The 22,020-nt window shown below is 41.5% G+C and overlaps 3 protein-coding genes across 5 annotated transcripts in view; 2 read left to right on the top strand and 1 right to left on the bottom strand.

Moving 5' to 3' along the window:
• Positions 1–790: 790 nt before the first annotated feature.
• On the top strand, positions 791–12,568 carry arhgef38 (Rho guanine nucleotide exchange factor (GEF) 38). Of its 2 annotated transcripts, none has more exons than XM_005456999.4 (14): positions 791–1,337; positions 4,461–4,645; positions 5,788–5,905; positions 6,026–6,173; positions 6,289–6,306; positions 6,405–6,604; positions 6,788–6,921; positions 7,048–7,152; positions 7,247–7,366; positions 7,683–8,051; positions 8,143–8,277; positions 9,696–9,897; positions 11,045–11,328; positions 12,123–12,568. In XM_005456999.4, exons 1-14 carry the CDS (start codon positions 1,124–1,126, stop codon positions 12,303–12,305), a joined length of 2,415 nt encoding a protein of 804 aa, XP_005457056.1. In that variant the 5' UTR covers positions 791–1,123; the 3' UTR covers positions 12,306–12,568. The 2 variants fall into 2 exon arrangements, with proteins under 2 accessions (XP_005457056.1, XP_025763439.1); XM_025907654.1 differs by lacking the exon at positions 791–1,337 and adding an exon at positions 1,368–2,038.
• Positions 12,569–12,744: 176 nt separating this feature from the next.
• ints12 (integrator complex subunit 12) lies at positions 12,745–21,268 on the bottom strand. 2 transcript variants are annotated; one of them, XM_005456997.4, is made up of 7 exons: positions 21,138–21,268; positions 17,732–17,895; positions 17,441–17,590; positions 16,413–16,591; positions 15,871–16,030; positions 15,630–15,773; positions 12,745–13,672 (listed from the first exon to the last, which is right to left on the bottom strand). In XM_005456997.4, exons 2-7 carry the CDS (start codon positions 17,885–17,887, stop codon positions 13,115–13,117), a joined length of 1,347 nt encoding a protein of 448 aa, XP_005457054.1. In that variant the 5' UTR covers positions 17,888–17,895; positions 21,138–21,268; the 3' UTR covers positions 12,745–13,114. The 2 variants fall into 2 exon arrangements, with proteins under 2 accessions (XP_005457054.1, XP_005457053.1); XM_005456996.3 differs by lacking the exon at positions 21,138–21,268 and adding an exon at positions 20,439–20,564.
• gstcd (glutathione S-transferase, C-terminal domain containing) overlaps positions 20,570–22,020 on the top strand; it is a 53,097-nt gene continuing 51,646 nt past the window's right edge. The window contains exons 1-2 of the mRNA XM_003452276.5: positions 20,570–20,853; positions 20,977–21,410. Coding sequence (XP_003452324.1) covers positions 20,994–21,410 — 417 coding nt within the window. The 5' untranslated portion in view covers positions 20,570–20,853; positions 20,977–20,993. The remainder of the gene's footprint in view (positions 20,854–20,976; positions 21,411–22,020) is intronic.

Here is a 22,020-nt window from a genome sequence, read left to right as displayed (position 1 = left end):
GAAATCCTTCTAACATCAGGAGATATGTTGGGGTTAATGGAGCAAAGTATTAATGAATGGTTGTCCCACGCTGACAATGCAGTATGTCTGCCAGAGGTTAGCTGTCTGACTGGTGGACGAGTGAAGGTCAGAGAGTCTCAGTATGAAAACTTTTGCTAGATATTAAAATGCTTAAACAAACTCAGTCTCTCTTTCCCCCTCCAAACATTCAAATAGATTTTTCTGCTGATGAATAATGTCAGACACTTTTAAAAACCCCACACTGTTATCAACTTCTCATCAGCGATATGAACGCATGCTTTAGAAGATGTCAAACAGGTCTGTGCCAATAGAAGATGAATAGGTGTTTTAAACTAATCAAATAGACAATGGGAGTCTATTGTCTCTCCTTCAATGGGGAGGAAACACACTCACTCACTGTTTTCACAAGGAACACTGTGATCATCTCAGCGTGCGTTGCTGACGTATGTTTCTAAAACCCATGTGAAATTTATCTACCGATCCACATCCTGCATTTAACAGAAGTTAGTTAATGTATAACTTGACTTGTCGATACCTTTCCTACTTGCTGTGGTTAAAGGGCACACAGATGTAAAACCCTAAAATGTTGTATTAGGACCGGTATCACATTATTGCGAAAATATAAAACTCATTTGCCAAGTGTGATTTATAGTGTGCGTGTGTGTGTGGCGGGGTGGTCACATGTATGAATTATTCCTTATCAACATATGACACCTAACCCTAAGGCTCTTAGACGAGGATAACTCATTAAAAAGACCTCAGTTAGCCATTATTTTTCTGTCTTTACCCTTGAGGAGAGACAGATTCTAGTTCATCACTTTCTCTTCCTGGATGGATTTGAATGCCTAAAGGGCAGAAACACAGACCAGTAGCAGAGAGGTGTGGCCACACAGCTCCAATGACAGGTAGACACAAGGAGGAGCTACATTACCTGTGCAGAGCTGGCGGCCAGTGCACAGGGAACAGTACACCTGTTGTACTTCCCAGGCTCTAGCTTTTTTTTTGTTTGTTTATTTTTTTTCGCTCTGTTTCCTTGTGTCTGTTTCTTTCCTTTTTCTTTCCACACCTTTTTTATTTTATTTTAGCCTAACAGCAAAGCCTCATGATGGATCCCAAGGAGGGCGGTGGAAGTGAGAAGGAAAAGGAAAAGGAGAAAGTGATAAAAAGGAGGAACCGGCCTGTGTTTCTGCGTTACCTGGAGAGGAGAAAGACGGACACAATTGTAGCTGATGACACGGACAAAGGTGACATCAACCTGGGGACGCTGGTGAGGAGGAGTCAGTCTGACAAGACAGAGTACAGCGCCAAACTTAAAGGTACAGCAACTAATGATGTCCCTCAGGGATTAAAACTATGGCAACAACTTGTACGGTGAACGGTCCTTCTGAAAAGTCTCTGCACTTCAAACATGGTGATAAAATGCTGTGTGGGAGAAGTTCAGACAAATAGATCTGAATGTAGACGGGCTGTAGGAGCAGCATCGATGGCTTGAGGGCAAACACTGATCACACACACACACACACATACGCACACACAAAAGTGTGGGCCGCTCTGCACCCTGAACCTGTTGTGTTAATATGTGTTGAGCAGGAGATACTCCCACAGGGATGAAGCCACATATGCAAACTGTGCTCCAAACTCAGGCACAGAGGAGTGGCTTAAAATTGTTCCAGGCCAGCTTGTAAACAAGGCCAGTGTTGTGCGATAAGGGGACTTTGGATCTTTCTTCTTTTTTTTAATTTAAAATGTTGGGTCTTAGTTTTGATCACAGTGGCCGTAGCATTTAAACCAAAAACCGTGGGAGGCATAAGCCAGCTGAAATACGAAATGAGCCGTGAGAAACAATTGTCAATTCAGCTGTGCGTTGCCTCATTACTACTGCTGACACAGTCTTTTCATTCTAACACATAGTAGTGGGTAAAACTGGATTCCCCTGTCCTTAAAGTGCAGTCAGTGCCTGGGAATGCTCCCTGCCAATGACATCAATCATCAGCAGGGGGTTGCTATGAAAGATTAGGTAAGTATGTAGGCTTTCCTGTGCCACTTGTTCTTTGTCTTCTTTTTCAATGAACAATGCTCATCACATGACAACATGACTGCACCGTGGTTCAAATAACTGTGTCTAATAGTGCAGTCTAACCTAGTTCCATCTGGGTGTTTTGTGGATAACAACACCTTTCACACACACACTTTTGTCTTTTCAGAAGATGCTAAGTTTATATGAGACATAACCACTCTCCATCCCTTTGTACTTTCTATTTTCATAATCAACCTGCATCATGGCGGGCTGAGTTGTACAAAAAACACTGTGATGTTTTGAGTAAACTATTTACCCGCGCCTTTTGACTTTACCCTCAGGGAAACCAGCAGCATTACATATTTACACCAATGCAAATATTGACAGAACGATGACTTCACTGAAAGAGGAAACATATGAGTTGCTGCTAGAAAGTCTCTTCTCATATGCTTGCCAGACAGGTTGATCAAGCCATAGAGCCATGGCAACAATGACATCAATATGTCTAATTATTTACCGCAACTAAATAAAATACTTCCAACAATGATTTACCAGTAAAAACGCCACAGGACAGTAATGGAACAGATATAACTACCTATTTGTTTGTAGTTTCTGAAGTCTTTTTCACTTGTTTTCTGACTTTCAAATAACTTTAGGCATTTAAAAAACAAAAAACAATTCAGTTTATTGTGTCCAAAGTATTTCTCCTTCCCACTGATTGTCATTGGGGCCTGTGCTACGCAGATAAGTCTGTCATGTCATTTTTCTTGATGGTGATATGTGATATACTGTGGCCTTCATTCTTTCCAGTCCACTCTGTTGGATCCCTTTCACTGGACTGAGGAGTTAAAAACGCCCTGTATTTGCTTTCATGAGAACTCCAGTCTTAGTAACCATAGCTCACCAAACATAATGCCGGCAGAAGGATAAGTTGAAATGTCCCGCCTATTCTTGATCCATGTTTTTTTTTTTTTTTTTAACTTTGTGGAGGGAACTTTTCAAGGTCAAGTATGTAATAGCGAGGTGAGGTGGCTTCAGTATAGTCACTGTATAAGCAGTGCCTTCACAAAGACGACCACATTTTAACAACATGTTAAAATATAGTAAAATACTATAAAATACTAACATTTTAGGAGGGAAGAACATTGTATTCCAGTTAATTATTATTCCTTCAGTGACTCTTATGTCACTGAAGGAATATAACTGAAGGAATTGTGAAGTTCTTGTTGAATTAGCAATAAATCAAGCAAATAAATCATGACTCAGCACTGCAGATTCATTTTACTGTTTCACAAGGCTGGGAAGCAAGGTGAAACTGTACGCAGCGATGCAAGCAGATCTCTGGAGTCACTCACCGATGGAGATCAGCTAAACACTGCTCCCATTCATAAGAGAGCAAGTACCGACCAGAAACACAAGATGCATTCTGCTTAGTTTCAATAAAGGGCATCTGTTTCCTCATCTTCAGTCTGCACCAACAGGCAACGACCATGTTACTCAAGCTGCTGATATATAGATATATAGTCATCTTTTGCAAATGGTTCCTTGGATTCCCCCCCCCCAAAAAAATACAAGAAGCTCTTGGTAATATCTGTACACTAAGACGAACTTCAACTTTTTAGAGTTTGCAATGTTTACTCTTGTGTGTATAATGCATAACCTGAGGCAGATGGAATACATTTGTTTAAATGTGCATGCGTGACTGTGTGTGTGTTTGTGTGTGTTTGTTCGTGAAAAACATGCGAATCAGTGCTGACGTGTGCGATCGTGTATTTGTAGGTGTGTGCTCATAATTACACCCCCCCCCTTCCACACACGCACGCAGCAGATGGAATGCCTGAGCACGCCGTAGGATTACATCAGTGGCACGATTAGTTTTGCAACCTGACACAGGTCTTGCAGCCTTCTGTCTCACTCCCTTCACCCCTCTCTCTCTCTTTCTCTCTTTTCATCGTGCTCTTCCAGCAGAGGAGGAAGCAGTGCGTGGTGTCGATTAGGCAGCAAGGAAGCATCCCTCTTCCCTGAGCAGACACTCCTGCCTGCCATGCAAAGCACAGAGCAGCCACAGACTGATAGGCAGCAGAGCAGTTAAAAAAAAAAAGGAGAAGTCAGCCTGACTGGCATGTTAAGTGAAGTCTCTTGGCATTCAAGTCAAAATAATTAGATCACTGTGAAATAAAGAACGCTGCTTAGGCATCAAGAGGATGTGTTACAGTTTTTTCAAAGCATCGCACAGTCCATGGCGCCAGGGTATTTACCCAGATTTTAGAAAATGTGACAGAGATGGCTTATGGTGGCATAAATATCAAATTAGCAAATTAATGTTGTATAATCTGTGTGAGTCATTAGGACAGATGCTATGATTGCGATGTCAAATAAAAACGTTTGTACATTTTAACGTTTGACTGTCTTTTACTTTTAGAGAAAATGACACCACGTGGTCTGTCCCCAATCCCATCTCCGGCCGTTGACCCAGAGGAGTTGCGTGCGAGGAAGATGAAGCGCAGGGCAAAAGTCATTCAGGAACTTGTTCAGACTGAAAAGGACTTCCTCACTGACCTGGAGCTGTGCATCAGAGAAGTGGTGCAGCCGCTGCGAAATCTGATGGTAGCTGCTTTTCACGATCCTCACTGAAATCTCTTCTATCCTTACCACTGACAGATATCCATGTACGCTCATTGAACACTTTGTTAGGCACACCTGTTTAAGTCCTTGCTAAGGCAAATAGCTAATCAGCCAATCAAATGGCAGGAATTCAGTGTGTTTAGACATGATATATGGAGGATCAGAATAGAGAAGAAAAGTGATTTAAGAGACTTTGATTGTGGCATGGTTGTTGGTGCCAGTAGCAGGTCTGGTCTGAGTAATTCAAAAACTGCTGATCTATTGGGATTTCCCCACACAACCATCTCTAGGGTTTACTTAGACTTGTCCCAAAAACAAAATATTTTCAGTGAACAGCAGTTTTGAGTAAATAACATGGCCAGAGAATGGCCAGACTGCTCTCAGCTGACTGGAACACAACGGCAACTCACATAACCACTCATTACAACCAAGAAGAGCATCTCTGAATGCACAGCGTATTGAACCTTAGAGCAAATGGGCTGCAGCATCAGAAGACCACACTGGGTGTCAACTAGAAAAATTGTCAATAGACGAAATGAGTGTCAATTTCTGCTGTGATATTTGGATGGTAGGGTAAGAATTAGAAAGCACGGATATATCCTGCCTTGTTTCAGTGGTTCAGGTTGGTGGTGGTGATATCAGTGTGGGGGAAATTCTTTGGCTCACTTTGGGCTCCCTATTACCAACTGAGCATTGTTTAAACACCACAACCTACCTCAGTGTCTACCCATTTATGACAACCGTGTACCCATCCTATGATCATGTTATTATGAATGTTTCCAGCACCTTCTAGAATCTGTGCCACAAAGAATAAAACACATTATAAAGGCTAAAGGGGATATTAGCAAGGTATACCAAAAAAACTGATTGTATGCAACAACAGCAATGAAAATCAGTGCCAATGTAAACCTCAGTTCAAAATCTTAAACTACACGCTGAACATTTCAGTAAAGCATTGAAGTTTTAATTTTTTAACTTTTGATAGAAGATCATGAATCTCTGCTTAAATGTTAAAACAAAGCAAAGCCTTTAATAACATCAACCTCTGGTTTTTAATAATACTCAGTTAAACTGACATGTGGGCAGAAAATGCACTTGTACATTTTGAGTCTGCTGGGTTGCAGATTGTGGATGTGGATCGACTGTTCACCAACATGGAGACGGTGTGTGAGGTCTCTGCAGCACTCCTTCACAGACTGCACGAGGCCATGGCTGACCCTGATCCAGAAGCCGTTGTCATAGGTAACGCTAGTCTAGTTCCTGACTGACAAGCTATCTGACTGAAGCAGTTTTGTCTTTGGTGATTGTTGCTGGACCCATCGGTAGTAAATGAAAGATGTTGTCTCCCATTTTAATTTAAAGGAGATGTATTTATCCAGGCAAAGGCAGCTTTAGAAGATGTATATAAGATTTACTGTTACCATCATGATGAGGCTAACACGTCCCTCAAATCCTATGAGAAAGATGAAGAAATCAAGCAACATTTTACCACATGTGTATTAGCACTGAAGTAAGTTAAGTCATTTCCTCTAAATGATTTTCACCTCTATTATTTTTTATGTTTATTATTATGTATTCAAAAAATTATCTTTTTCTGTTTGTAATCTTCTTTCTTTTCCTTTCAGGAAAATCTATGACAAAGAGTAAGTGTAGTTACTGGCAACATTTTTTGCACTATGTATTTTTTTGTTATTACTTTAGCTTTGATAGCTGTTATTGGCTATTATGCTCATTTGCACAGAGGGAAACCTAATTTGTTGGATATGGGTTCACTGCTCATCAAACCCGTTCAGAGGATCATGAAGTACCCATTGCTTCTTGGGGAGCTGTGGCACGCCACGCCTGAAGACCACCCCGACTATCAGCCGACGCAGGAGGCGTTCACAGCTGCCAAGATCATAAATATTAACATCAATGAATTTAAAAGACGCAAGGACATAGGTGAGATTTCATTTACACTGACATACGTGAGGCAACTTTTATCCATAATGTCTGTTTGTAAAAATGCATCTATATAAACGGCTTTAGCAAAATTGCGTATGTGTGTTTTATACACAATCCATACCAAATATATAGATACTAAATCTGATCAGACCTGTTCCCCGGCTTTTTGTTGATTCTCAGTTATGAAGTACAAGAGGTTGGAGGATGACGGCACACTGAGGGGAAAATTAAACAAGTTTAACATCCACTCCATCAGGAAGAAGGGAGACAGGTTTGCTGGTTATCTCAAAATCCTCACGGGTGCTGATACACAGGTAAAACAAAAAGTGACAGCAAACTTTTTCCAGTTCATTCTCCACTCTTTATAGCTAATATGAGCTATACAGAGGAATAATTTGCTATTAGTATGTTTATTTGTAAGTGATGTGTTATTTCTGTAGGTGAGAGATGAAGTGTTTGACAGAGAGGAGAAGCTTTTCAGGAGTTTAGAGAAAGCTGTGAGGCAATTGGTCAAAAATGTTCAATGTTACCTGCAATACACTCAGGTAAGTACATGTTTGACCATTTTCTTCTACAAAATATGCATAATATATAATTTGGCTTATTTCGAAGGTTTGTTTTTCCATGTGTTTCCTGCAGGAGATGGTGTCTGTAGCTGTTCAGAGTGTGCAGGATGTGAAGAACATAGTCAAGGATTCAAACAAAAATGATGGCAATGGTTTGGTGCACGACAATGGCTACGATCCCTATAAGGTCTTTGTAAGTGTGCTCTTTGTTGTCCTTCAGTGCAAAAATGTTTCCAGTTTGCTTTTATATCACAAAGCTTTTATATTTGTATCACCGCATGATATTTTGTGCCAGTGTCAAAGTACACTCTTCATCTCCACTTTGAGAAAATTGCTGGGCCTCAAAGATGCATCATACAAAAAGATTTTACAAAAAGATTTCTCTCTTTTTATTTTTAAGGAGATGCTCACAAAACACAACTGTTTATATGTACAAATTAAATAAGTATGTGATGAGCTACACAAACTAATCTTCATCTCTTTCCTTTTGCCATGTTTTTTCCCTCCAGAGAGACAATTTGGAGCACTTGGTGCTCACCCCCCTCTCCTCTCTGCACGGCATGTTCACAGCCCCTCAGAAGCTCATCCAAAAACGCTATGACAAATTGCTAGATTACTGCAGTCACCTGGAGCGCTCTTCCTCTTTTTCATCCGCTTCTTCCACCACTTCTTCCTCTCCTTCACCGGCATCTGAAGACCCACCAGGTCCAGCCAAGAGGGACTACGAAGCTCTCAATGCTTTGCTAGTGGAAGAACTGCAAAGGTTCAACACAGCTGCATATACTATCCTGACTAACAGTGTGGTGTTTCTAGTGGCGCTACTTAGAGGGCTGATGAATAATGCACTGTTGGGTGCTCCATCAGTGCACCAGCTACCAGTAAGGATCTACAAATATACCATTAAGACTTTAAAGGTTTGTTTTAATAAAAAAAAAATAAAGCTAACCTGTGTTATGTTTGCCTTTTCAGCCTCCGCTGTCAAACATTGCTGAGGTCCAGAACAGCATCATGGATGAGCTGAATAATCTGACGTTTGTCAAGGACAATGCACAGAAGTTAATGGAGCGAAAAGTCAGCTTTGAAAAACGAGACAGGAAAACAGCGGTAAGAAAGCTGAACAGACTATTCTCACCTTTTTGTAAAACCTCCAGTGTGTGATTTTAAAATCTCTGGTCTGAGGATTATTCCATTCGTCACTGATCACAGGTTAAAACAAATGTGCCACATAGAGCGCTTTGAGTACTCCGGGAGAGTAGAAAAGCGCTATATAAGAATCGCTCCATTTACCATTTACCATTTACCATAGTCTTCAGTTCTGAGAAAATTCAAAAAACCCTTTGTTTTTGCAAACTCTGACAAAATCAGTCGCAAGGCATAGATGCTCAGTTGGACGCATCACAGGTCCCAGGCTGTGATGGAGTACTTGAGTCAGGAGACGGGCAACAGTGTCGTTTGCAGAAGTCTTGACCCAACCATCATTTCTCTACAATTTGCTTCAGAGGGCCAGACATTCTTCTTTTTAAAGTGCTCTCGAGCAATAGTTCTCCAGGCTTTCTTATGGTCTTTCAAAGTTTTTCTTTGGGCATTGGCTGCTTTTTCACTCATTTTGAGTCTAGTTCTTGTATCTAATCTTTTTACTCAGCAAAGACTGAACGTTGCACCATTCAAGCATAAAAAACAAAACTTAGTAAAAGGATGCACCAGTGTTGTGTCTGTTACCAGTTTTAAATGTTATATTTAGGCACTTTGTTATTAGCAACCTTTCACAAAAACACATCACATCCCATTTCTTTAGCTAAATCTATGAAGCTGTCAAATGTAACATGTTTTACAGGCATAAAATTGTATTTTTGCACTAACAAGGCGATTTCCAAAAACTATGAGCCCAAAACTTGGCGTATCTTGGGATGGTGTGCTCTGTATCCTCAAAAATTTGAGGAAATTAAGCATGGAGAATACAATAGAAGAAATGACAGGACTAAAAAACTATCTAAACCAGATTTAAAGTCTGTGAAAGTCATGTCCTTAAGAAATGGATGCCAGGAAGCCATTCTTAAGAAGGGAAACAGGGAGAAAAGGCTGAGGTATGCTAAATTACATAAGAATTGGACTGAAAATCAGTAACAATGAGTCTTATTGGGGGAAGAATCCAAATTTGAAATTTTTGGTTCAAAGCATCAATATGTACAGAGGAGGTCATGAGACTGATACAGCAGTGAGTGTCTACAGCCATCAGTAAAACACTGTGGAGGCTCAAGACTTTTGCACAGTACTGTATATTGGCATGCTCATAGGTCTGCATATGCTTATACACTAAACATCTGTACCTATAATAGAAGGCTCTTTTTCTTGAGCACATGAATAGATCTGTTTGAAAGTCCTAGCTCCAGGATCATATTACCATTCACCCTCCCTAGATTACCCTTGTGTTCTGTTACCTAACACTCCTACGTACACCTGCACACCACATACCCGCTTCAAATATTTACGGCAACACTTCTTTGTGTTGTGCTGTCCTTCAGGTGCCGGAAGTGCAGCATCAGACCGAGGAGCAGCGTGCCTGGCTGCTGGCAGAATACCCAGTGAACCGACTGTACCAGCTGAAGAGGAAGTGCAATGGCTGCCAGGAGCAGGACCTGAGCCTGCTGGAGGGAGAGCTGGTAGCTCTGATTGAGGACACAGATCCGATGGGCAGCAGCAGCCGCTGGCTGGTTCACACTGGAGGCAAGTGTGTATGTGTGTGTGTGTGTGTGTGTGTGTGTGTGTGTGTGTGTGTGTGCGTGCGTGCGTGCGTGCGTGCGTGCGTGCGTGCGTGTGTGTGTGTGTGTGTGTGTGTGTGTGTGTGTGTGCGTGTGTGTGTGTGTGTGTAGTACTGTTAGTAAGACACACACCTTGGATTAAGTTATCACACTGGATCATCTGCAAGTATGGGTGCCACAGCTTTTCTCTAATGCATTTTTCTCTGTGAAAACACTCACACCAAACTTTACTTTCTGGGCTTGATAAGTCAGCAGACGAGAATTTGTCCCAGGAGCTCCTGTGATGTCATGGTTGCTGGTTGCCTCTGGAGATTGTTGCCTCACAACAAGGCCGGCTCCATAGCTTGTCTCTATCTCTGCTTTGCGTCTCATAGAGGCACCTGAGATCCCAGCATCTTGCTTGGAACAAACTGCTGTACGCAGTTGTATGCAGTGTTACTTAGAGTACAAAGACTTTTCCCCCGGGGATTCAGAGACAAGGATGAAGAGATATCACTGGTGCTCATCTTTGTACTCTGAAATAACAAGTTCTTTTTTTTATGAACACTAGAAAAAAATAGTGTGTGTATGTTTCTTGGCGTAAAGTACATTCTTCACAGACTTGTCTTTTCCTCTGGGATAACAAGCATTCCCAGGAAGTTGTTGTTCTTCCTTCTGTTGATAACAACACTATGAATATGCGGGCCTCATATTTACACACTCTTCAGTAACTCACTGGAAATGGATTTGAGACTTGTGTAAGCAAGTGCTCTGTGGCCTCTCGTTGAAGCGCTTATAGCCTTAACACTAGACAGGCAGTCACTGTCATACATCTCTAAGATTGCTGCTTTCATCCCATTGTGATTTGAATGGATCATTTTCTTGTGCTATTAAAAACGTGAATGAATGACAAATGAAAAAAAAATAACAGTGGATTTAAAAGTCTAAAAGCTTCTGGCAGAAGATGCCATATTGATATTTTTCTATAACATCCATGATAATCTGCAGGGCTGGATATCAAGAGAGATTAAGCTTTTTTTTTTTAAGAAAAAGATTAATTTTGGTGAATCAACCCTTTAAAATGTACTCAAAGGTCAGGACACCTGACAAACTATCTCTGTGTCCCTTGTCAGGTATGCAAGGCTACGTCTACTCCACCTTCCTGAAGCAGTACAACCCTCTGAGGGACTCGCAGCGGGCAGGCCAGATGGCCAAAGAGCAGCCCCAGCAGCAGCCACCTGCCACGGTGGATGAGGACTTTGATGACCTGAGTCTGTTCGTGTCAGGAAGCGGCAGCAGCAGCCTGCGCAGCTTCAAGCTCAGCACCACTGACAGTTGCTCAATTCTCTCGGGCCTGCAGGGGGAGCTGGAGAGCGCTGAGGACACGGAGGACACAGTGGACTCAGAGGCTCAGCAGGTGTGTGTGGTGGTCTGCCAGCTGATCACAGTGCTCTCACAGTGTCATATTAACATATCGCACTACTTAGCTCCATAGAGGATAACATAACAGTTAAGGTCAGAGTAGCTGTATACTCCGGAGTTAGAAAAAAAAAAAAAAAGACTGAAATTCAGGGTCAGAAATGAAACAAAAACCACACACACCACATGGACCTTAAAAAACTCATAAAAGTAAAAAAACAATTAAAAAAAACAAAGGCTCAGCCGATAATAACTTTAATGGCTTTTCCGAGCCAGCCTTCAGCTGTGAATTATGGGTTATTGCAGCGCGTAGGTAAACGAGGAGCACAGGTATATAGACTCGATCAGCAGAAGATGAGTCACTCTAAAATCACGTTTAATGGCTTCACCCTGTCTGCTGACATTAAATTTAATTGTTTTTAATAGCATTACACGGTGAGATCGCTGTCACTCAGCAGCACTCATAGGGTTTGTCCTTGGGGCCTTTGACTGAAATACATCTCTCATCTTCATCGAGTTATAGGTCTTGAAATACATAAAAGATTATAAATAAAAACTGACATAGGTTAATGGATCGCAGTGAGCGAGAATCAGTATTGGTGTTACTGCTGTGTTTTGCCAGGAAGCTTAACACTGCCACCTTCTGGATTAACAGGAGTGCATACATATTCCTTCATGATGCCTTTTGTTTTTTGTTTTTGGAGTGAATCTTGACTTTTTGCTGTTAACACATTTTAAAAGTGATAATTGCGTCTGCCTTTGCTCACACCAAAACTGCGTCTGTTTCCACAGTATTACGCCGTGTATGCATTTCAAGCCCGATGCGAACAGGAACTGACCCTGCAGGAGTACCAGCACGTTCGCATCCTTCAATTCTGTGACCTGGGAGGTAACAAGGAGTGGTGGTTGGCTGAGGCTAACGGACAAAAAGGATACGTCCCAGCCAACTACCTCGGCAGGATGTCCTACGCGTAAAACCCCCCCCAATTCTGAGCATCAGTTTACCGTTTTGACAAAATGTAATTGAAGCAAGCTACATTTCTGCTTGGCGAGCATCCCAACTGACATTGTTATCATACCATAGTGTTGATGTTGAATCTGCTTGGCCTTCAGAAGATAACAAGAGAGCTCACTAATGGGGCTCGACCAGTGATCTGTGATGAATGTGGATAATTATAAAAGCACAGGGCACTGTGCTGAGCACTTTTTATACTTCAGTGTTGTCGAGTTCATATGAATAATGAAGTGATTTATTAATGAAGTAAATTTTTATACATAAAAATATATGAAGTGATTTATAGATAGAGTATATGTTTTATGTGAAATGATTTATATGAAGTTTTATTCACCGTTTGCCCTGAAATGAAGAAATACGTTCAAAGTCGTTGATAACGTTATGAATAAAAACTGCCTCTGAGGTTATTGCTGTTCTGGTTTATTCTCCATTCTCCGTTTCTCCCAATAAAATTGAATGACTGATCGAGAAAACCCACTCACAATAAAGTCAAAGCTATTGCGAGTTTAACAACAGGACATTTAATGACACTAATTGATAAAAAGTGACATGACACTTTTTCACTGGTTAGATTTGTAAGGACAGGATGAGGCACACGAGTCTAGCAGCATTTACATAAAGTGAAATTCAAGTATTTAACTCAATGGTGTTACTTGATGTACAACTGCTCTTGAAATAGAAACGTAATGCTCTGGCACTCAATCGGCCCTCTTCGAGCATTTATTTTCCCCTTTCCTCACACCTCTTCCTCCTTTCACTCAGTCCTCACTCACTTCTTCAGTTTCTTCTGCGCTGCTTTCTTCTTCACCATTTGTAACCGCTTCATGGCGTTAAGCTGGGACTCTTGGGTTGTAGGTAGTTTGTCCCCAGGTGCGGCCTTTGACCCATTCCCATTGTTTCCATTACCTCCTCCGTTACTGCCTCCATTGCCTCCAGTCTGGGAGCTGTTAGGAGAGCCGGCCCCTGACGAAGAGCCGCCTTTGCTTTGGCCTTCACCGCTCGATGACCTATTCAATGGCTGCTTACCCAGAGTCAGAGGTGGAGGCGGTTTCAGGTTTGCCTGACTGGAGCCGTTTCCATTGCCGCTCCCAGATATCTTTGCACTCCCAAGCCCTGACTTTGCTCCAGCTAGCCCAGATAACCCAACAGGCTTCTGTCCAGAAGGAGTTGTCAAGGTCTTGCTGCTCCCACTTGGGCCTGAGGAACCTAGTTTGGAGCTAGCAGGAAGAGATGGGTTCGTTTTGGCGCCAAATGCAGCCCAGCCGGTAAGACCGCTGCCCGAGGAGGAGGAGCTGCTGCTGGTGGGATTGGCTGAAGTGGCTGGTGGCTGCATGGGAAAAGGTTACTGTCATTATTAGAGCGCAATACTGACTAATAACAAAGTACTAACTAACTACTTGGATTTTCTTTTCATCTCTTTCATATCTCTCAAGATGTGAAGGATCATCCCTATGTTTTATTATCATTTATGTTTTATTACTTGAGAACAAGTCCCTGTTGCTCCCACTTGGGCCTGAAGAACCTAGTTTGGAGCTTTAATTTTCAAAAAACCAGTTTGTCCTTCAGTGGCCACCATAGCTAAGATTATGCACTTGAATTAGGAGGGTTAGGAAAACAATATTCAGTTGAATACAATCCACTGACATCTAGTAGTGAGATTTTACATAACATACCTTTAAGTCTGAGGCCCTACATTTTTAACTGACGCTTTTGTACAGGACTTGAAGGCTTCATTACCTAATCGATGATGTGCTTGGGTCACCCCTATTCTTGTCACATCACTGCACTTTTGGCCCACTTCAGGAAGAGCTTCTCTGTTAAGAAAACTAGTTGTCCAAATGCATGCAGGGTTGTGTTTATGATTCCCAACAGTCAGAGCTGACTGATTATTGTGAGTAGTCCTGTGCCTCAAAATACAATTTTGGGGAAGAAGTCACAATGCCTTTATCTAACCAACTCCAAAAGACCATTCATCTATCTAGGACACCCAACGCTTTAAAAAGGGACCAACAGTTTGGAAACAATGACATGACTGGAGCTTGTGCTATTTGACTGCTGGCAGCAGAGCTGACCACCAGAGAAGTTGGCAGAGCAATGAACCTTGATTGCAACTCAGCAGAAAACATTGGGAGTTGAGTGACAGAGAAGTCACTTCTTCAGAGTGAAGAAGTGACTTGGATGGGTGACAGAAACGTTTCTCCCACTGAAAACGCTACGTCCAGATGAACAGAATCAACTTTCTGGGTGATTTTTTAACTGTTCCCACAATCAGATCGAAGTACGCTTGAGGTGCTTTCAATTATTGTGGTCCTAATCTCTGGAACAAGCAGCCTGCTGACTCAAGTTCAAATACATCTGTGTGTAGATTCAAAATGGACTCAAAACCTCTCTGCACACAGGCCTACAGTTAATATGTGTTATTTTTTTTCACTGCTTTATGGTGTTGTTCTTTTTCTGTATTAAGCACACTGAGCTTTAATATAATGAAATGTACTATAAAAATAAAATTTTCACTGTCAGTGGTGCGTTATTAAACATATTACCAATAATCTCTGCAGGCACTTTTTGTGGGTTTCAACCTTCTTGTACTCAATTATAATAACTCTCCATATATTAAAGAAGTTTGCTGGAGACAGTAGGTGAACAGATGATTTAAAAAAAAGAAAAGAAAATGACCTATAAATACAAGAAAAGGTTCTTCGCATCAGTCTGTGAACTGCAAAGCAGAAGCATCAAATTACCAGCCTCTGCTTTGTTACGGCATCTGATTAAAAATAAAAAATAAAAGCCTATAAGCAGGAAAATTCCTCAGCTACTCACACCGCATCCTGCTTGCCTGAGCAATACTTTTGCTGGAAACTATGAAAACTCTTACACCTCACGGTAGAAGTATTAACATAATCAAATCTGTGACTACAGGGTATCATGTTTGCTATCAAAATAACTTTTTGGTGAACTCCATTAAGTGAAAGCACTCTGAAAAGTTTTAAACCCATTCCCTCTGGAGAAATGGCACCGTGCTGGAACACTGATCCTTGAAAATAAGTTTACACTTTCTGCTCATTTTCCTCTGCGGGGATTTATGCAGACTGCCTTTCACAGCAGTTTTGCACTCTGACTGCAACTGCTGTTCTCTCCCTTGCAGTCCCAAGTAATTTACGGATGTGAAATCATAACTTTTGCTTGTCTGAGAAGAAGGAGAACGTGAGACGACACAAGGGCTGTGTATAACCAGTCACATTACCAATGCACGTCGATGGACACCATAACAAGTTAACACATACCTTCACTTCTGTTCTTTTGAATGCTTGGAAGGTGCTGGCTGTGTCAGTTTTGGGTTTAAGCTCCGTCTTTTTCACTAGTGTGTCTTTTACAACAGGTGCTGAAGATGCAGACGCAGGGGATGGCTTCTGTGGAGGTTTCTGGGCCTTGTGGACAAAACACAAAAACAAACCTTTTACTTAAAAACAAACCAAGCTCGCTGAATCCAAATACAAAGCTGATACTGGAATTTATTTTCCTCACCATACGCTTCATTTGCCTGGTACATCGGGCGCAGTACCACACAAGCCGTGGGTCATTGACTTCTTTGTCGGTCACCTGGGGCTTGTGGCAGTCCTGGTGGTACAGGTTATGGCATTCCTGGCACTCCACCAACTGGTTCCCCATGGATACTGTCATTTGTCTTAAGGAATGAAAACACAGCAGGAAGGTAAAGACATATGACAGGAACACATAATTAATCTGCTAACACGTTTACCTGTTTAGGTTGACGATGGAGTAAAATGAATCTCAATAGTTAAAAGTGGCAAAAGTTCGAAGTAGTTTTTTTTTGCATATGCTATATTTCTACTGCATTTCTCATATACTGTTTTTATCATTATCATTTATTCTATTTATCTATTTTGTATGTGGATTTTTTCTTTGGCCTGTTGTGGACAGCAAAGCAAGAGTTGGCTCACCTTGGGACAGGGAGACATGTTTCTTTACTCTGGATATGGCAATAAGTTTGAAACTTGAAAGTGCAACTCCAAAATTTACCATATCTACAAATATTCAACATGTACCTGCAAACCACACAAGCCAGGCCCATTTCCATGGCGAAGTCATCAGCGCTGGTCTCATCGTCATTTATGTTTGGCAGCAGGTCTTTGCTTGTCTGCACAGTGATCGGAGAAGAGCGATTCTCCTGTTTCTCCAAACGAGGCTTTTTCGGGGGATCCACCTCAGCCAAGTCAACCCTGATCTATTTTTTTTCCAGTAAGACAGAAAGAGCATATATTAGACATGGCATGTTGGCATCACTGACAAACATTTTCAAACTGCATCTACTTTACTGTAACACTAGTAGTCTTCTATGTAATTGTACACATGTATGCTTCTCAGATTTGCAGGAAATTTCTGAATTCAAATTTATTTAACATATAAGCAGCTCTGACCTACTCTGAGCTGGTTCTTTACCTTGATTGATTGATTACTCCTCCACTTTTCACCAAAAAAAGTTTCATTGTTTTAATAAAATATCTATTCATTCCTTTTTTTCCCCTCAGTATAAGGAGAGAAACTCCCTTTGATATGCCCGCTACAGCCATGCACTGAACTAAAAATAATTTTTAAAAAAAACCTTGTAGCCTGTCTGGCCTGAGAGTACATGTGCTTAAGGTCCAAAACAAATACTTATTCACAGGAGCCAAACAGGACTAGGACACAGCCAACTAAAGAAAGATTCATGTTAGGTATTTGGCATGCGGCTAAGCTGGAGGGAGAGCAGCTATTTGACTTGGCCTGTCACGACTCATTGACCTCTCCATCCCGAAAAGCTCTTTAGCCGTTTAGCTGCACGTTTACGATCATCAGAGAATATTAAAAGTGTCTGCAAAATAATTAAATAATGTTAAATATGAAGAAAAGACTGCTTAAATCGCAGAGAGTGTTCTTGACTTACTTTTTTTCCCCCCTTTCTTTTTCTACTACTTCCCCTTACAAAAAGGATTGTGTGGTCCAACACAACACTTCAAAATCTCAACAACTACCAGGTTCTTGAGATTTTCTAGTATTTTTGCACTTAGTTGATGACTTAAAATTCACACAGTACCTTCTCAGAGGGTCTCTTCTCGCTGTCTTTCTTGCTCTTCTCAGGTTTACTACTTCCACTGCTGCTACTTGAAGATGAAGAACTTGAAGACTTGGAGTCTTGCTTACTTAAAGTCAGTTTTGACACAGTCCCCTTTGATACCTCTATGTCCTGAGGACACATGATAATAATAAAAACAATAACAATAATAATAATATTAACTTTTAGTCTTAGAAAGGGAAATTAAGGTTTAACAACAACGAGATACAGCATAAAGAGACTGTATAAACATGTACGTCTCCAATTTCTTACTTTTTGTAATGAACGGTATGATGAGTCACTTCCTCTTGCAAGGGATTCATCAAGGAGAGCTTTGAGTTTCTCTGCTGAGTCTTTACTTTTGGAGTGTAAATAACTCAGTGCCTTTAGAAAGATGGGATCCAGCTCCAAACTGACAGGTCCAGCCATGATGGAAACTGAGGATCAGAAAACACAGTTTTTCAGGCTTCAGGGAACAAATAACATCCCTCTACTGAGTAAATCATGTGTAGTTAAACATGTTTAGTTAAACTTGTGTACTGATGTAATGTTGTACTAGACAACAAAGGATAGTAAGAGTAAAAAAATTAGTTTTTTTTTCATTTATTAGGGAAAAAGACTATCCAAATCGACCTGGCCCCATGTGAAAAAGCACTTGCCACCAGATTACTGTCAGACACGTTAAATTGAGAAATCCCTTAAATAGGACCTATTTAACAAAGTGAAGTAGGCTAAAAGGTCTCAAAAACAATCAGCCCCAGACTGCAATCTAAAGAAAGTGACCAAAAGCAGAGAAACAAAGTAAATGACATTTATCAATCTGGAAAGGGTCCCAAAGCCATTTCTAAGGCTTTGGGACTCTAGTGAACCACTATGAGAGCCATTCCCAGGAGTGACCGACCTACGAAAATCATCCAGGTCACAAAAGAACCCAAAACAACATCTAAAGAATAGCAGGTCTCACTTGCCTCAGTTAAGGTCAGAGTTAATGATTCAACAATAAGATAGAAACTGATCAAAAATGCCATCCTTGGGAGAGAGAAGCCTAGTCAAAGTCCAGAATTAAATGTGACTGACGTTAAAAAGTGATGGGAGAAGGGAGCCGGAGATCGACAGACGGATTGGTGCTGCGGCTGCAGTGATGCAGACGCTGCACCGGTCCGTCGTGGTGAAGAGGGAGCTGAGTGTAAAAGCGAAGCTCTCAATTTACCGGTCGATCTACGTCCCTACCCTCACCTATGGCCACGAGCTGTGGGTAGTGACCGAAAGAACGAGATCGCGGATACAAGCGGCGGAAATGAGCTTCCTCCGAAGGGTGGCTGGCCTCTCCCTTAGAGATAGGGTGAGAAATTCGGCCATCCGGGAGGGGCTCAGAGTAGAGCCGTTGCTCCTCCACATCGAAAGGAGCCAGCTGAGGTGGTTCGGGCATCTGACAAGGATGCCTTCTGGGCGCCTCCTGGGTGAGGTGTTCTGGGCATGTCCCACCGGGAGGAGGCCCAGGGGCAGACCCAGGACACGCTGGAGAGATTATATCTCTTGACTGGCCTGCGAACGCCTTGGTGTTCCCCCGGATAAGCTGGAGGAGGTGGCTGGGGAGAGGGAGGTCTGGGCTTCTCTGCTTAGGCTGCTGCCCCCGTGACCCGGCCCCGGATAAAGCGGATGAAGATGGATGGATGGATGACGTTAAAAAGGCTGATCATGTACAAAAACCCTTGAATGTGGCTGAATTAAAACAACTCTGCAAAGACAGTTATTGCAAATGCTTGATTGCTGTTCTCGCTGGCAAGGGTGGCACAACCAGTTATTGGTTTGGGGGGAGGGGGGAGGGGCAATTACTTTTTCACAGAGGCCCAGGTAGGTTTGAATAGTTTTTTTCCCCTTAATAAATGAAGAAATGCATTCTGTATTTACTTATGTTATCTTTAAAATTTGTTTCTTGAACAGAAACTTAAGTGTTAAAAATGTGAACAATTCAGCAAGGGGGCAAATACCTTTTCATAACACTTTAAGTAACATGTTGTTTAGATTTCTTGAAACATGATGCATCTATTTCTGGTGCTCTTAACATTAATGACGCATAAGTCAATATTTTAGTAAGACTTAAATATTTAGTGAAAACTGTTTCCCATCAGTAAAAGCTCTGCCACCTTCACAATAAACATCTTTATTACTAAACGAAGGGCACTTGAAGGGGAGACGATAGATCTCCGTTAAAACTAGGATTAATGGTGCGTTCCAGATTAAGTCGAAAATCTGAATTTCCGAGTTCCCAGTCAATCTGTTGATTCCAGTTAATCTGGAACATCCCCTCAACTCAGGTTCCCCACTCGGAAGAGACCCTTCAACCCCGAGTTAACTATCCAAGATGGCGGCAGTGAACGTAAACAGCAGTAAAACTGTAAAATGTGTAATTTGTACTGTCACTTTTGTGTATTTATGATTCGCTAAATAAGCCATACAGAGAGCACTGGTCAGACTCTATCCATGAATGTGCTACCACGGTCATCTTAAGATTAAAAAACAAATACGATGCTGTACTGCTAGTGATAGCTAAATGGCTCTAACTTGCTAAGAACCAAAATAAATAAGATTTTTTTTTCTCGCTTTTTTACCATTTTTGTTAGCACCGACTTCCAAGGTTACTGACATGCGGATCTGTTTTGTGATATGTCATGTGCTGTCCTGTTTTGTTTTGTTTGTTTTTTTCTGTGGGTTAAAACAAATATTTATTATTATCTTCCTTCTCACGTTTGTAGATTGAGTCCCAAATGTCTCAATTCCGTCTGTCGGGTGTAATATTTAAAATTTCACACAAATTAAAAAAAAGAGTAACTTCGGCTGCTGCGTAACGTAATCAGTCCGGACTAGCAGCAACACAAGGGACCATAATAGCGCCACAACGGTAAAAGTTCTCGTCACCCGAAGCTGACAGTTAGAAATTAGGATTTACAAGTGAAATCGTTAAACTGGAATACATTACCTCACACTCTGCTTCTCGTAAGCTTGTCTCTCCTCAATCCGGTCTTTTCGATTTCATGGGAAAACTGACGGCAGAACACTACTTCCTACAAAGGAGCCGTTTCCTCTAACCTGTGCAACACTCAAATATGTCCGCAAGATATAAGCGCGGAACCTTATGAAGGAAGTTGTGTTACTCCAGAATATTTCACATCATGGCTTCTTCGTTTAATAGTTAATAAAAAAAGAGCCAGTTTTATGGAGCGGGCACTCTTAAAATATTATACAGATTTACATGTATTTTTCCAGTGACACATCGTGTGTTGTTTATTCGTAAGTAGAAAACAGGTGAAGCTGTGGTAGCTTTAGCACAGGGGAAGAACAAGAAGCAGCCCACACCATAACAACAACGTGGTTTTATAGAAGCTACTGCTGCTGTAAGTATCACTCATAGTGACATTTAACGTGTTAGATACAGCTGCTTTTCCATTTACAAACCCCACCTCGGAACACCTTTCCGAGGCTAATTTTTAAACCCTCACATGTGTTTCACCCCGCAGTGCTGACTTTATTTACAATGAAGCAACAGCCCGAAAACCAGCAGCAGCCCTCTCTCTATTTAGATGTTTGCTGTCAAAACGAGGAGCCGCGCCTTCCCCTGCACACCTCCATCGTCCTGTTCCTCCTTTCCTACTGCGAGTGCAAGTTTTTTAAAGTTTACCTGGTCTTCAAGAAACCCAGCAGCTCCGAGTCTCTGAGAAGTCAGCTGCCAGAGCATCTGGACTCCTCTGATGTTCAGTCAGAGGCTCTGCCTCAGCTGGTGAGGGACTGTCGCCTCCCTGCTGTTTTGGATGAGACTGGGCAGCTCTGCAGGGCAGGATTGGCAGTGGTCCTTAGACATATTATCAACAAAACCATCGAGGCTGACCCCTCCAGAAATGATGTACTGGCTCTGCTGGGTTTCAAGAAAACTTGTCTGAAAGCCTGTGCCGAGGTTAGTGGCAAAAAGGGAAGCAAAAGACAAAAATACACAAAAGAAAATAAACAAGTGACTATGGGATCTCTCTGCAAGGTCATGGGCAATACTGAGTGTTTTACACTTAAACTGACGGTCTGTAGTAGGCTATAGGTGAACTTTGGGATTAACATCATGTCAACATCCAGTGTATAAACACTGTACACACAAATTTACACAAATTTCAACAATATGTCTAAAAGTAAGCACACAGTTACAAACCAGTTATAGTTAGCTGAAACTAAACTAAAGTCCATGCCAAAGTATCCTTAGGCAAGAAACCGAACCCCAAGTTACTCTCCCAATGCAGTAATTGGAATATGAATGTGTGTGAAAGCACTTTGGTAGAGAAAGCATTGAAAAAAGACCTTGTGTGAATGACTGAATGAGTCATGCTGTTTAAAGTGCTTTGAGTGCATCTATATAAGAACCAGTCCATTTACCATTTAGTGACTTCAGGAACAAACTGAAAGCTGTTGTGAAGCAGTGTAATGCTCTCTCCATCAGTAATGATTTGCTGAAATCAAAAAGAACCATTAAATCTTTGAATGAAAGGAAAACAGAACCAACTTAATGCGAACAAAACCCC

The sequence above is a fragment of the Oreochromis niloticus genome, linkage group LG6 (genome assembly GCF_001858045.2).
Source record: "Oreochromis niloticus isolate F11D_XX linkage group LG6, O_niloticus_UMD_NMBU, whole genome shotgun sequence".
NCBI lineage: Eukaryota > Metazoa > Chordata > Actinopteri > Cichliformes > Cichlidae > Oreochromis > Oreochromis niloticus.
This window is presented reverse-complemented; position numbering and strand designations above follow the sequence as displayed.